We start from the raw sequence: 16,698 nt of genomic DNA on the forward strand, positions 1-16,698 counted from the left end.
CGGTCATGCCCATCCATTCCCATATTGTCTGTGCTGCAGTGGCAGAATTAAGTAGTGGTAACAGAGCCTATATGACCCACAAAACCAAATATATTTACCATCTAGCCCTTTACAGAAAAACTATGCTGGCCCCTGGCCTAAAGCAACAGCTACTTAAATTAAATTGTTCTAACCTCACCCTTTACAAAGGGCTCAATTCCAGTAATGGGGTCCTGCTTATTCCCAAGTTAACCTCCACCCTGTGTCCTCTAAGTTATGATGACTGGGTCACATTTGAGCCAACCTTCAGTTTGGGGTAAGATGTTACTAACAAGAAAAGGGCACTTCAGGAGGAGGGACCATCATACACAGAGGATTACAGATGTCAAAATGTGAGGCCTCTAGGGCAAAGATTCGTAAAGCTGGCTCATGCAGGAGGAGTGACAGAGATAAGGCTCTAAAATTAGCTTGGAGTCAGATTAGGAAGAGCCTTGAAGGCCATGCTAAGTTTCTGTTCTGAACTGTAAGCAACTGAGAGCCTTTTAGATAGCTCAAAATGCAAGCCCACAATAGAAGAGAGTGGTCAGGGTTGAGGCTAGAGGATTTAGGAACATAATGCACAGAGGCAATAGGTAAAGTGAGGTTAGGCAAGGACAGCCAGAGAGTGTGGGGCATAGCCAGGTGGCGGATCTAAGCTAGAGTCAGAAACTGGGCATGAGAGCTAGGTGATAGGCTGAGGAGATGGATGGTTCACAGCTTTCAGAGCCCATGCTCCAAGGGGACCACCTGACTGAAACAAGCTTTCGGTGCCAAGAAAGAACCCAGAACAGAATGCAGAAGATACAAGTGGGAGGAATCTGGGCTCATCTCATCTGATAGACTGGCACCTCTATATCCTTCCCTTCAAATCTCAAGAGTCAATCCAAGGACTTCAGTGACACTCCATGCAAAGCCACTGTCTCCATCTCCAACTGGGCCTGGACAGAGAGACAGTGGAAGAACAAAGGGCAGCAGGCTACTCTAGGTCTGCAGTTTCTACTGGCCCTCAAGCCCGGGCAAACCCTGGATTGGCAGGCAAAGGAGATGAATTTTCTTTCTGGCTCTGTAACAACTATGGCATTCAGCAGGATTCTAATGCTTTCTGGACTCCTGATGCCCCATTTATTCAGTGAGGAATTAGAGATAAGCTCCAAGGGTCTTTCCTGCTCTTTAGCCTCCACAGCAGTCAACCATGGCTGGTCCCCCTTGAATGAGAGAGCTCCAGCAGACAAGGGTCACCTCCAAGACCCTATCCATCAATCACAACCACCTTGAACTCCCTCCCTCAGCAAATCTGCTCTAGCTATATCCTCCCAAGCAGTGTCGGCAGCAGCCAGCATATCCCCGAGAATACAGCCTGCCTCCTTCCTGTTACCAAGGGAATTGCTCTCCCAGTAATGGGTACTGTTCTGAGGTGCTGGTGCTACTCCCAGGGCCCTGGAGAGCCAATTAAGGTGAGGAAACTGTTCATGAACTAAAAAGCCATCCCACTGATAGGGCTCCGGAGCTCCAGCTTCTGCACCTGCTGCACACTCAGCTCAGCCCAGCTCAGCTGGCTACCCTCCACCTAGGAGACTTGGGTCACTGCCCACAACAGACCCCACAATGGTTGGGGACACAGTTCAGTACCTGGACTGGGCAAACAACTCTGCCTTCCAGGCTCCTATAGCTGAGATCTCACCCCTGCTGCCTCCCACTCTCACCCCAGGCCATTAAGAGCCCCTCCAGCTGAGCTCTCATTAAGATCATCATTTCCTTCTCTGACTCTGAGGTTGTAGCATGTTGCATCAGTTCCCTCTCTTTGGATCTTCCCAAAGTCCCAAGACCTGCCCACCAAGGGACAGAGATTGCTCCCCTTTTCAGCATCTGTAGTTTACAAGGGATGTGCTGTCACCCATCACTAGTTTGGGGAAGCATGAGGCTATCGTGGTTATTTGGTGTTCTTAGAGCTCTTCAAGTCCAGCCCTGAAAGCCAGAGAAGACCTGGGATTGCCCAATTAGTGCTGGAGTCCAGACTGAGCTCCAAAGGCCATGACTTCCATACCAGGGTTCTGCTCACATCTCACAAATCACCCACATTGATAACAGGAAAAGTAAAATACTAAACAAGTAGATTCTAAAACTTAGAAATCAGAATCAAGGTCTCTCAGCTAGGATTTGTCTTTTAGTAGATTTGAAAAGAAAGAACAATGTTCCTTTTACTTACCTGGGGAAGGAAATATCCAATTAATTGCCTTTCTTCCCTAAAACAACAAATAGAGCTACAGGAGTCCTGAGAATTTTGAAGACACATGGTAAATATCAGTTTCAGGCCCACCAGCTCCCTTCAGAGCTTGCTACATTTTAAAGTATCACTTTGTGACTCAATGGCTAACTTCTCAGATAGAGTTTGACCTGGGACCATTTTCATTTAGGCTTAAAGGCAAATAGTCCCAAATAGATATTCTCATTGGCTGAGTAAATCCACTTCCAAAATCCAGCCTTTCTGCACAGAGCCTTCAGCTCCAGTCATCCCACTGCATGGCTAAGCCATTGTGTGCTCAGCACAGAGCTGCCTTTGCTCTGGTCCCCATCACTACCTTTTGAAGACTTTGCCCAGCTGGTCTCCTTAGAGGCAGAGACCTAATGTAGACACACTTCCCACTGTGCTGGAGTTGCTGGGGGGGGGGGGGGGGAATCTCAGCTAAGCTGTGGCCTCATTAAAGATGTGCACCTGATGACTCAGGCTGCACCATTGGTTCTTTCCTCAAAGATTTTCCGCAGAGTCTCCATCAGTTCAGTGATTCCGGGTGAAATCTTTCCCAGAGTGAAGTGCTACAGTGCAGATCACAAGCTTTGAAGACAGGTTTGACCTGAGCTGACATTTAGCAGTTGTTTTGGACCTTAGACCTTACATATTCACAATCCCCAGGTTTTTCATCTATAAAATGGGAATGCCTAATTATAGGGTGATTGCAAAGTTTAGAAAAGATAATACAGGCACGAGTACCTAGTGCAGTCTCTGCAGGTGCTTGAAAAATATATGTGCACCTTGCAACTTGAGAAGTAGAAAGGGGCAGTGTCACAAGTGAAACAGTCTTCCTTCCAGGTAAGAGCCATGGGAGATCTCTGTGAATCCAGTGATTAAATCATTCGATCAATAAATATTCACCTGAGCCCCCATCCTGTGTCAGGTTCTGTGTTGGGCTGTGGAGTTGTAGAGTTGAAAGACTCGGTCCAGTTGAATAAGATGCCCACCTCATGTCCTCCCCAGTGCCAAGTACCAGTGCAGAAGTGCAGGCATAGGAAGGCTCCACCGAGGGACTGGAGTTGGAAACCAGCTGGCCAGAACCCGAGCCCAGGCACACAGCCGATGCAACACAGCAATGCTCAGCTCTGCCCAGCAACTAGCAGAACTAGATTTATGGAAAATGACATATCCCCATGCACTGTTGGCATATGGCTGGAGGCACTGATGTACCCTATTTATTCTTCAGCCTCTACTCACCTCCTCTCTACCTGCTTCCACATTTTACTTTTGAAAACTCCAGATTGACAGCAATACAATAAGCATTTTAGCAAGTCTGTGCCCCTACTCTGCTGGACAAAGTGGAAGTGCTTAAAGCTCTTTCCAAAGAACCAGACTCCCAGAGCATGGCTTCTGAAATTATGGACCAGAAATCAAGTTCAGGTATTGGGTCTCTCACTAGACCTACCAGAGAGAGAGCACAGCTCTCCTTTTCACGAAGCAGCTCATTTGGGTACCATTCTTTTAGTTCTTCAGAAAACATTCAGTAAGCAACTGATATCCACCAGACTTGGTCCGTGGAGAACCTCCCAGAGGCATTGCTGCTATGCCTGAACTTTCAACAACCTTCTCTTCACACCCCTGCCGCACCATATTATAATCATCTGTCTAGTTATTTGCCCTTCAACAGAACATGAGTTTCTTGAGGACAAGGGCCCTGCCTTTTCATCTCTGTACCCTAAATGCCATAGAGCCAGCTACACAGAAGTCAAATACCCATGAAGGAGACAAACATACAAACCAACAAATACCACACAGCATAGAGTCCTAAAATCTCCAAGTAGTCATGGAAGCTGATTCTACTCTTCATCCATAAACGCAAATATGGAAGGTAGCAAAGGCCTAGCCAGACCATAAGATATACCAAGGAATATAAGATGCCACATATTTAAGAAATTGTCTCTCAAAAAAAAAAAAAAAAAAAGGAAAAGAAATTGTCTCTCTTGTTCTAAATCAAGCATGTTCACATCTAACAGATTTTTTTCCACTTCAGTTTCAAAAGTTCTAAATAATAGTATTTTTTTATGTTTCTTGTCTTATTACTATATACTATGAGTAGCACAGAATGTTCTATGTGTATGTTATCGTTTCATTTTCATAACAATCTTTTAAGTTAATTACTACTGTTACCATCCTCATTTCATAAGCAAGACAACTTGCCCAAGCTGTCCAACTACTAAGTGGCAGGCAGATTAGAACTCACACTCATATGCCCAAATACATTGACACCAAGGCTTATATTTTTATTCTCCATTACACTTCAAATAACTTGGCAAATAAACACTATGATTCTAATAATTGTCATTAGTATGATTTAATTTTCGACTTGAGAGCCACACAAAGCCTTGAGACATGCATAATTAGTTCATGATAAAAATCCCAAATGAGATCAAAGACTTAAACATAAGAGTTAAACTATAAAACTCTTAAAACAAAATACAGAGGAAAAGCTTCACAACAATGGATTTGGCAATGATTTCATGGATATGACACCAAAAGCACGGGCAACAAAAGCAAAAATAGAGAAGTTGGACTTTAGCAAAATTCAAATCTTTTATGCATCAAAGGACACTATTAACAGAACAAAAGTCCAACCCACTGAATGAGAGAAAATATTTACAAATCATATTATCTGATAAGGGTCTAGCACCCCTAATATATAAAGAACTCCTACAACTCAACAAAAACAACAAACCTGATTAAAACATGGGCAAAACTGAAACTCAATACCATTATACAACAACTCTCCATTCCCCACTCCCCCCAGTCGCTGGCAACCACCATTCTATTTTCTGTCTCTATGAATTTGACTACTCTAGGTACCTCATGTAAATAGAATCATAGACTATTTGTTTTTTTAATGTTTATTTATTTTTGAGACAGAGAGAGACAGAGCACGAACGGGGGAGGAGCAGAGAGAGAGAGGGAGACACAGAATCTGAAGCAGGCTCCAGGATCTGAGCTGTCAGCACAGAGCCCGACATGGGGCTTGAACTCACGGACCATGAGATCGTGACCTGAGCCAAAGTCGGACGCTTAACCGACTGAGCTACCCAGGTGTCCCAACTATTTGTTTTTTTGTAACTGGCTTATTTTATTTAGTATGATGTTCTCAAGGTTCATTCATGCTGTAACCTGTGTCAGAATTTTCTTCCTTATCAAGACTAAATAATATTCCATTGTACCTATACACCACATTTTGTTTATCCATTCATCTTTCAGTGGACACCTGGGTTACTTCTGCCTTTTGGCCATGTGAATAATGCTGCTTTGAACACAGGTGTACAAATACTTCTTTGAGTCCCTGCTTTAAATTCTTTAATTCTCTCTGGTATACACCCAGAAGCAGAATTGCTGGACCATATGGTCATTCTATTTTTTAATTTTTTGAGGAATGGCTGTGCTGTTTTCCACAGAAGCTATACCATTTTATATTCCCAGTAATAATATACAAAGATTCACTTTCTCCATATCCTCACCAACACTGGTTATTTTCTGTTCTTTTTTTTTTTTTTTAATAGTAGCCATCCTAATGGGTATGAGGTGGCATCCCATTGTGGTTTTGATTTGTATTTCCCTAAAGATGAGTGATACTGAGCATCTTTTTGTGTGCTCATTGGCCATTTGTATATCCTGTTTGGAGAAATGTCTATTCAAGTTCTTTGCCCATTGTTAAATTAGGTTGTTTGATTTTTTTTATTGTTGGGTTGTAGAAGTTCTTTATATATTCTAAAGGAACTTTTTAAGACATATTTAAGATTCACCATGTTTATAAATTTAACTTATTAGATTTCCAAGTGTCCTTTAATTAGGAATGTTTATTTGCTAGACAATTGAAATACTTAAAAAAAAAGAATAAAATATGAGGTGCCTGGATGGCTCAGTGGGTTAAGTGTCCAACCCTTGATTTCAGCTTAGGTCATGATCTCACAGTTTGTGAGATCAAGCCCTGTGTTAGGATCTGCTAACAGCGTAGAGCCTGCTTGGGATTCTCTCTCTCCTTCTCCCTCTGCCCCTCCCTCATTTGCTCTCTCTCTCTCTCTTTCAAAATAATAAACATTTTTTTTAAAAAAAGAAAAATAAAATACATTTAACTTATGAAAGCAATTATTAGCTAAGTTTGTAAATATGTTCAAATATTAATAAAGTCCCTTTAAAAATTATTGTTAAAATTTGCCACATAAATAGAATGAGATTTATAAGGTAAAATTAAAAAGTTAAGGAAGAATGAAATTTAAGTTTAAAAATCAGATATTAAGTTTTATTTTTTTAACGTTTACTTATTTTTGAGAGACAGAGACAGAGAGTGGGGGAGGGGCAGAGAGAGAGGGAGACACAGAATCTGAAGCAGGCTCCAGGCTCTGAGCTGTCAGCACAGAGCCCAATGTGGGGCTCCAACTCACAGACTGCGAGATCATGACCTGAGCTGAAGTCGGATGCTCAACGGACTGAACCACCCAGGCACCCCCAGACATTAATTTTTAAAATCAACGTACACTGTCTTTTCTGTGCTCCAAACTCACAAAAGAGCCCAGAGAGGTTACACAGTTTACCCAAGGATTTAGAGGGCCCCAAATTCATACCTAAGGACAACTGCACTGCTACAATGCCTCAAGGAGCCTAGACTTGTGCCACAAATCACTTTAACAATACTGCAGATAACAAAAATAAAGATGATGTTCCTAAATACTCTCTACTTGTTTGACTTTCTCATCCTCCAAGTTCACCCAACAGAGACTGCACCTCTGTTGCATGCCTGTGCTAGAACGCTGAGATGAAGGGATCTGGTTCCTGTCTCCAAGGCCTCACAGTCCTCAATGAGACTGTTCCCTAGGAAACCTGACGTTCAGGAGTGAGACACAAGCTCCTCCCACTAAGCAGCAATTTACCTTGTGAATGGTTGCTAGTCAGTGTGCGTCTGTTCATAATCAGGTCCTGACCAATCCTAGGGGGCCAGCAGTTCTCCCTCCACCGCGCCTGGGAAGTTTAGTGAGCCAGGACACACGTCCTCTCTGTCTGGGGAGCCAGCCAAACCTTGAATCAACACCTTCCCAGGTTTCTCGGTCTGCCACCAATTTAAGGAAATCCCAAGCATGGCGAGTCCCAGCTTACAAAACAGATATAGCAGGCATCAGGAGGATTTGCTTTGTCTCACAGATTCCCTAAAGAGTTGCGCTCAGCAATGAGTGTCCCTTGGGCATTTAAATTCCGATTCTTTCTACACTTGAAATTCGGTTCCTATGAAACAGGAAGAGACCTATGATGTGAAGGAGGAGAACCTGTGGTACTTTTGTACTTACCATCTGAGACAGTCCCACAAGCCTTGGCAACCTGCCTCAGATCCTGGATCAAGCCCTGGAAGCAGTCCTTACAGAGCAAATGCTGGCAGGGTAGGAGTCAGGCACCGACAGCCTGCAGGTTCTGTCGGCACAATGAACAGGCCAGTACCACGGGCTCCATATGACCACTCTTGTGTTTCTGGTCAACTAGTGGCAGCCCCATAAAGCTCATACCCATATCTGACCCCATGCCCATGACCGTGCCCAGGACCGGGGCTCTTGCAACGACCTCCTCAGGTATGAAGCAGCGTGCAGAGTGAGCAAGCTCCACTGCCTATAAGTGAAGCACAAAGCAGAGTGATTAATTTCTTTGGGGTGGGGGATGTTCCTGGACAGGCCAGAGAGGACTCTGAGAACTGGAGGCTCGTGCCCTGAAACCTGCAGGGCTCAGCCCCAAACTCTCACTTGAGCTCAAAGAGAGAGTCCAGCATCTCCACTGTGGAAAATAAAGCCTAGAGAGGTCTGCTAGGTTGTGTGTTTCTTACAAGGTTTGTTTGCCTTCAAAAGTGTCCAAGATCTACCTGTGCTTCTTTTTATTAGTGGGCAAGCCTGGTCCAAGGTTTTGGAAAAGAAAAGGAAATGTATTAAAAGCCAAGTTTATACCAGGTGCTTTATATGCTTTATCTCAAACCTCACAACTACTCTTGGAGATAGGCATTATGATACTTCTATGAATTCAGTAAAACCATGAAGGACAGGCTGAGGAAACTGAGGTTCAGAGAGTTTGGGTAATTGCACAAAGACAGATGGCAAATAGCAAAGTTCAAATTCAAATTCAAAATTGGACGTCACACCCTTACTACTGAAATATTTCTCAAGCTAAGGTCCAACACACATATTTTTGTGAGTTCTCTTCACTATTTTTTAAAATTAGTATTCATTCTGATAAGAATTTTTAAATCTATAAATGTTCCAGTTCATCTACATATCCACCTCAACAAGATTTTAGAGGCAGTGTTAAGACTTTAGGATCTAATTCACACCATGCACTTATTTGTCTCAGGCAAATGGGAAGAGAAAGGGGCAGCCTTAATACGTAAATGATGCATTCTTGCCACATGAAGTCTCAATAACATTGTGGTATGTGGTGAGGAATGTTTCATCGTGCTTGGAACAGATGTAGGAGGTAGGGAAATTAAGCCATCATCACCCTGGCAAAAGTTTGCCACACCTGGCCACACCGGGAGCACCACATTTAAACTGTAATCGCAATTTAGTTCAGCAACACATCATCTGCAAATGAAATTGATATTGTTAATTTGATTGTTTTGGTTTTTTATAACTTGCAAACTGTATTCAATTTTATGTAAGTTTTGTATAAGAGCAAAAGAAGTGTACCTCAATTAATACTTGTACCTACTTAAGAAAGAAACCAAATGTCATTTAATTCACATCTGGAGCTCTGGAGTTATGCAGATTTGACAGAACTTTCATTTCAGTCCATAGTCTTTGGGAGCCAAACCCATTAAAGATGAAGAGTGACAAGGCTGGGAGAGGCCAGGCTGCTTGGAGGCCCAGCAAAATGCCACTAAAGAAAATAATGGACGGACTCTCACCTCTAATTCATTTTGGGGCTCTAAGAGTAGTTATTTCCCAGAGGGCAGCATAGTAGTGCTGGTGGAGGGAAGGGCAATCTGTCTTAGAAGGTTTAAGTGTGGCTGAGTTTATTTTGTTAGACTTCGAAAATATCAGACTTAATTATTCAGGACACCAAAGAGATTTTATTTATGTGGGTTATATCTACTACTATTTACCATGTTATAAATGAAAACTGAGATAATTTTAAAATATTAATTCATTTAAAAACAATAAACGTATTACATGTCAACCTGAATAGCATACTTTTTAGGAAAAAAAACTATTAAAAAATAAATTTAGGGAGAAGAGTGACATTGTTTTTCCTTTTTGCAAACCTCATTAATGTCTGTGTTAATAAAAGCCAGCTGGATTGCCATACCTGCTCCCGTAGTCCATCTGCTGTATGTTGTTCTGTTTACAGTGTATGAAGAAAAGCCAGCCTCGCAGGGCTGTACAATTGGAAAAGATAAGAGTATTTTTAATAGCCTTATCAGGTAACTGTGGATATCCTTTGAAACTACAACAAGTGGCACTTTCTTAAAGCTTAGTTGTAATGTGGAATCTGAAACTACATCAGTTAATTTTTCTTACCCTGTGACATGAAAATCCACTGGTCTGTCTTGCACTGTAAACCGCCCTTCTACCTAGGCATCATTTTAGAACACCAGGCATCTGTCATTTGGAAAACATTGATCCAATGACTTATGTAGACGCTTCAAACACTGATGTTTCTTTATACGATAACAAAACATCACACTCTTAAACATCACCTCCAGTCTTATTGGAAAATACTTTATTAGGAAGATGTCAAACTCATAGAGGCAGCTATGCCTTTACCAGAATTCTAAATTTTGCTGAAAGCTCTAATTTTATCATTGGCAACAAATACTGTCAGGTTTTTTTCCTTGAAATGACAGGCTCACTTCATTTTTGAGAGCATATTTGCCATATTCTCAAGTCTGAATAACCACAGTTTGTCTGTCAGCTGTTCTCTCAAGTAAAACTGCTGTTGTACAAAAAAAAAAAAAAAGGCTAGTTCAGCTTGCAACTCAAATAATAGTACAAGTGCAGTTCCTCACCCTGATAAGTAGAAATGCTTTATGCACACTTCCAGTTTCTTCACAAAGAATATTAAAATGATGCATATTTAAGGACTGGAATTTAGTAAAATATTGCCTTCCTCATCATGGACACGCCTAAGTGAAACTGGCTTCTCCCTTCTCCTCCCGTCCTTTCCCTTTTCCTGTGAGTGCCTAGCAGTGAAGAATACAATGACTTCTACCGGCATCTTTGGCTTTTTACACACCACCTTTGGCATTTGCTTTGGCACTATCAGTGCAAATGCCAATCCAGTGAAAAGGGCAAATAACATTCTGTAGTGTTATGAAAATGGTTTTGACTCTGTGGAAACTTGTGATCCTGTGGACACTTGTGAAAGAGTCTCAGGAACCATCACCATCTCCACCCTGCCCCTGCTTCCTGCCATAGGTCTACAGACCATATTTTGAGAACTGTTGCATTAGGCTTTAAATGACAACTCTGGGAGGGGAGGGTGCCTGGGTGGCTCAGTTGGTTAAGCATCCAACTCTTGATTTCGGCCCAGGCATGATCTTAAGGGCTGATGAGATCACCCTGCATCGGGCTCTATGCTGACGGTGCAGAGCCTATTAAGATTCTCTTTCTCCCTCTCTCTTTCCTTTCCCCGCTCATGCTCTTTCTCTCAATAAATAAATAAATAAACTTTAAAAATAAATAAATAACAACTCAGGGGATTCAAAGTGGTGGCATGGCTTTCCAACATCAGTGGGCACTACTCAGGGTAAGAATATAAATAAATATTTCACTTCTGTCTTAGAAGAGCAACTGAAGTAACTCAGAGGGTAAAGGTTAAATTAAAGGCACAACCAAACAATAGAGTCTCTGATTTGAGAGTAAAGGGGGATGGTCAAATGACCTCTCTTCTATCCCCTTCCTCTGGCTGCTTTCCACTATGTCTTAGCTCTTCCCTCTCCTTCCTACCTCCTCTGACCTAGGAAAAGGGATAGAGTATGGCAGAATGTACTTAAGCCAGGGGTAGCAGATTCGAATGCCTACGGGGGCCAGGCATGTAAATAGCGAAGTGCTCCACCTAAAAGAATATGGGTCTCAGGGCACCTGGGTGGCTCAGTCTGTTGAGCGTCTGACTTTGGCACAGGTCATGATCTCGCGGTTCATGGGTTTGAGCCCCATGTCGGGCTCTGGGCTGACAACTCAGAGCCTGGAGCCTGCTTCAGATTCTGTGTCCCCTTCTCTCCCCACTCCACCCCTGCTTGTGCTCTGTCTCTCTCTGTCTTTCCAAAATGAATAAACATTAAAAATAATAATAAAAAGAATATGGGTCCACATAGTTTTTCAAAGCACCAGAAATCCAAATTTTTACTTAAACTCTAAAACGTTGGCAACTAATTAAAATTTAAAAACATGAAAACAGGGGTGCCTCGGTGGCCCAGGTGGTTAGGCATCAGACTTTGGCTCAGGTCATGATCTCACAGCTCCTAAGTTTGAGCCCCACATTGTGCTCTGGGCTGACAGCTCGGAGCCTGGAGCCTGCTTCGGATTCTGTGTCTCCCTCTCTCTCTCTCTCTGTCCACCCCCCTCCCCGCCACACACACACACACACACACACACACACACACACACACACACACACACTGGTACTCTGTCTCCCTCTCTCTCAAAAATAAATAAACATTAAAAAAAAAAAAACTTGAAAACAGCATGAGTCAAACAAAATATACCAGTAATCAGCCTGAGACCTCTGCTCTAAGTCATAGAACCAGGAAACTAGGACTAAATGAAACATCATGTGAAAGCCTGGAAGGACAGAAAGCCTCACATATAACATTACCTTGCTCACAAATCACTTCCTTTTAACACCCCACAGCCTAATCTGAGAGTTTCTGCAGCCTTGCCAAGGAATGGCAGAGCAAGTCATTCCATGCCACATTGGGGGTAAGAATTTCAAAGACTGTTCGCACGGGTAGTACAGAGCAAGTGATCATCAAAACAAGATTCAGTTCAGGAGGAAAAGAGGAGAGAGACACACTAGGCAATGAAAGAACACCCACTCGATGCTAGACGGTTTGAACATGATATATTATCTGTTTACTTGTATACTGTCTATTTTAGACACAGTCCTAGGACAGAACTTAGTCTTTCTTGTTCACCATTGTCCCAACTCCTCACTGCCTGGCACATATACATAGTGTCTACACACAGTATGCACTCAATAAATATTTCTAAAATGAAAGAATAAATCTCAGTATTTTTCATTAGACAAACAAGAAAACTAAGATCCAAAGAGAGTATGTTGTTCATTTAATATCATTCAGCTAGTAAAAACAGAGGTAGAGGGGTGCCTGGGTGACTCCAGATTTCAGCTCTGGTCACGATGTAGTGGTTGGTGGGTTCAAGCCCCACATCAGGCTCCGCACACACTGACAGTGTGGAGCCTGCTTGGGATTCTCTCTCTCCTCTCTCTGTCGCTCCCCTGCTCTCTCTCTGTAGATAAATAAACTTAAAAAAATAAGGGTAGGAAATGAACCCAAGCTTCTATGTTCTTTCTGCTGATTTTATCATCTGAAATTAAATTAAAATCCAAATATTTAAGCCCTTCCTTGTTGTGCTATTGGATAAACTGTCCTCTAATATCCTAGAATTCCTCTCTTCACATTTTGCTATTCTGAGTTTAATGGTAGCAAGGTTTTCCACCTTAGCTTGCAACAAAGCTTCTAGGAATACATTTTCCATGTAGTATAATGAGATTTTTAAAAAATCTATTCAACAGCGTTAGGGAAGACTCCTGGAAATTCCTAATCTTCAAATTAGATTAGTTTTACTTTGTGCTCAAGAAAACCCTGTGGTCCTATGGATTTTTCTCTAAATACTATATTGCCATTTATCAAAAACTACTGATAAAGGCAAAACAACAACAACAACAAAACCCCCCGAGCCTGGTGTAGCTGAAAGTGGTAACTATACATGCTGCTGGTGCATAAATTGGTACAATCCATTTGGGGAAAAAAACAGCATAAAATGAATCATAAAAATGTTCATACCCTATAATACAGCAATCTCACTCCTGGGAATTTACCCTAGACAAGCTATTCAATAGAAGAAGAAAAAACACATACACACAAATGTCCATTGCATCACTGTCTCTAATAGCAAAGAACACAATAAGAACAACAACCAAAAACACAAAAAGAAACAAAAAAAAAAAATACAGGAGAAAATGGCTTAGTAAATTACAGTACATGCTGAAGATAAATCAGTCTTAAGATATTAAAAATAATAATCATGAAGACTGAGTAGTGATACATAAAAATGTCATGGTATTAAATGAAAAGCAGAATACAAAAGGATTTGTATGCATGATCATCAGCTTTGTAGATAGCTATGTCTCCACGTAGACAAGAGCTGAAAGTAATATTCAGACATAAAAAAGCATTATAAAGTGTTATCATTTGAGATGTTTATACTTATATTTTTAAAGATTTTCTTTAATGTTTTACTGGATTTTCTATTACATGCTATTTTTAAAATCCTTTCTGAAATACATTAGGATTTCTGAGTTTTTCTAGAACTCTCACTTAAAAAGAACAGAAACCCTAGGGCGCCTGGGTGGCTTAATTGGTTGGGCGTCCAACTTTGGCTTGGGTCATGATCTCACAGCTCGTGAGTTGGAGCCCGCTTCGGGCTCTGTGATGACAGCTCAGAGCCTGGAGCCTGCTTCACATTCTGTGTTTCCCTCTTTCTGCCCCTCCCCCGCTCACACTCTGTCTCTCAAAAATAAACATTAAAAAAAAAAAAAAAAAAGAACAGAAACCCTGGCTCTTTCCATCTTAAATTAACAATCCTTTACTTGAAAAAGGAAAGCAACATAATCTTTCCAAATATCCAAACCTAAAGATGGAGAGCAAGAAAACAAGGTTGGATCTACCCAGGCTGCTGTTGCCATGTGAAGGACTGCTAAGGAACTCAGGAACCCAGAGAGGAGAAAAAGAAAAGGGGACCACCAGAGCCCTCTTCAGGGTGGGGTGTGTTCATAAGGTTCCCTAGAGAAAGGCGTGGGTTCCAGAAAAGGTCAGCACCACATTTACCTGTCTCGCCAGGCTGCTGTCTGGCATCATCTCCCTTCTGCTCATTTCACAGATATTTTCTGAGGCCCTGACTCTCTGAGGGAGCCCATATGCCTGAGATGTCACAAGACCACACTCTACTTCAGAAGAGATGTCACAGAGAAGCAGGCCTCTCAGAGGTCATGTCTCAGCACTTTCTGTGTGCCTGGTGGAGAGGGACAGGTTACCTAATGCCTAATGTCTGGATGCTACTCAACTTTGCAGATACAGAACTTGCTGTCTCAGAGCTGGTCAGCCTAGGGAAACTGACCCACATTGACAAACCACACATGAGCCCTTAGGAATGAAAGGGAACCTGCTAGAAACCAGAGCCAGACAATCACCCAGGGAATTCCCTCCACCGTGATAGAACCATCAATGAGAAGAATGTTAGGTGAACACAGAACCCAACACAGAGTGCTGGTCCACTCGGAGAATTTCCATTCAGATGGATGGCCTGAGGGATAGGATATAGCTCCTCTATAACCAAAGAACCTGGCAAAACTATCCAGAAGCAGTGCCAATTACCCAGAACCCTACCTATACCCCCTGAACAGTATTTGTCCTGGCTCTAGGCCCTCCTCACAAGACACTTGATGGTTACCTTTCATTCCCAAAGCTCTGCCCAGCTTACCTCCATTCACAGACCATGTTCCCAAGGGTAGTTTCCAGGTAGCTCGGTTCATCCCTTGTGCACTTTCTGGCCAACTTCAATGTCAAATACAGGGTGATCTCTTCTTAGACCTTGCCCCCGACTCTCAAGACCCCTGTTTCTGATGGCCACAGGTAGTATGTGATTGAGGACTGAAGGAGTGATGAAGACCATAATGCTGTGAGGTCAGAGAGGAAGTGGTCACTGAGGTAAAAACAGATCTGGAAAGAGAAGACTAAAGGCTAGGTAGGCCCAGGCTCTGTATCTTGGCAGCTCTGTAGCCACCGGTAAGTCATTCAAACTTCTGTGCCTCAATTCTTTCATTCTCATTCATAAAATGGAGCTGGTAGTGTTGACCTCTCAGGCAGAAGCAATTTGTAAGATTGCAAGGTGTATCTGGTTATTATCACTCTGGACTGGAGTGTTCTGGGAAGAAGCAGAATATAAGGTGGGCCCTAAACGTTGAGGGAGATTCAGGATATCTGTTCAGGAATAAAATGAGCAGTATAGGCATGAGAAATGGCACCAGCACAGGCAAAAAGGTAGAATGTATGTAGCAAGTTTGGCTACAGTAGAAAGCTGGTATAAGAGGAAAAGCTGAGGTTGGTTTGGAAAGGCACATAGGCCTTTCTGTAGGTAATAGGGAGCTACCCAACTTTTTGATCAAGTAAGTGAAAGGATGAAAGTTATGTTTTGGGAAGATTAACCTGGCAGAGGTGTGAAGGATGAAGGGACTGGAGGAGGGTTAGAATGCAGGCAGGGTGCCACAGGAGGATGCTGAACTCAGGACAAGAGACATGATGAGGGTCTTAATGAAGGCAGTGTCATGGGGGCTTGAAAGGAGGAAGCAGATCTGAGATAGAGAACAAACGGATATGGTGACAGTGTATTAGAGGAAAAGAAGGCTCGGGAACAATTTTCAGGTGTCCATGACATCACTATCTAAGTGGACATGAGCACCACTCACCAAGATACAGTATAAAGGAGAAGGCACCGGTGAGAAAGGAAAATTGAAGTCTTTGAATATGTTTACCTAGTTTGTCTGTAGAATGTCCAAGGAATAATAATCAGAAATTAAGTAAACACATGAGTGTGGAGCTCAGCAATAACATTGTGAATTGAAGCCACCCAAAATAAATTCACCCAAGAAGACTGTGTATTGTGAAAAGATAAAGAGCAAGAACCGGAGGGTGAAAAATATCACCACTTGAATGGTGCATAAAATTAGAAGAACCTGAAAAGGCTGTGAAGTGGCCAGAGAGACAAGAAGAAGGCAAGAATTTCTATAAAGAAGTGAAAGAGGTAAAGTACAACAGAGAGAAGTGGTATGAGGAATAGGAAGAGTCCATTCAACTGGTATTTGTTTAATTGATGCTTCGAAAAAGAGCAATTTCATTGAAGTAGTGTAGCTGAGGGCTAGATTACAGCGGATTAAACAATGAATGGGAAATGAACAAATGGACAGAATTTGTAGACTTCGCTTTTGGGGGGCTTGGCTGTAAAGGAAAAAGCCAGGGTAGCAGGTAGAAGACAGTCAGGAAGAATTTAGGATATTTAGCTAAAATATATTTTGGCTGACAGGAATCGGGCAGGGAAAATAAATACACACACAGAGTAATTGAAAGAATGGGATTTTGAATACTGATTGAGACTCGAAAGAGGGCT

General features: G+C 42.2%; 1 protein-coding gene across 5 annotated transcripts in view; it reads right to left on the reverse strand.

Moving 5' to 3' along the window:
• TRIM66 (tripartite motif containing 66) overlaps positions 1-16,190 on the reverse strand; it is a 56,627-nt gene extending 40,437 nt beyond the window's left edge. For 3 of the 5 annotated variants that reach the window (XM_047877902.1, XM_047877899.1, XM_047877896.1), the window contains exon 1: positions 15,016-16,190. In XM_047877902.1, the coding sequence (XP_047733858.1) occupies positions 15,016-15,067 (52 nt within the window). In that variant the 5' untranslated portion in view covers positions 15,068-16,190. Of the gene's footprint in view, positions 1-2,224; positions 2,495-15,015 lie in introns of those variants that run through there. The other 2 variants (XM_047877900.1, XM_047877898.1) reach the window with 1 other exon arrangement.
• Between the last annotated feature and the right edge of the window lie 508 nt (positions 16,191-16,698).

This window comes from Prionailurus viverrinus, chromosome D1, assembly GCF_022837055.1.
Source record: "Prionailurus viverrinus isolate Anna chromosome D1, UM_Priviv_1.0, whole genome shotgun sequence".
NCBI classification, from domain to species: Eukaryota; Metazoa; Chordata; class Mammalia; order Carnivora; family Felidae; genus Prionailurus; species Prionailurus viverrinus.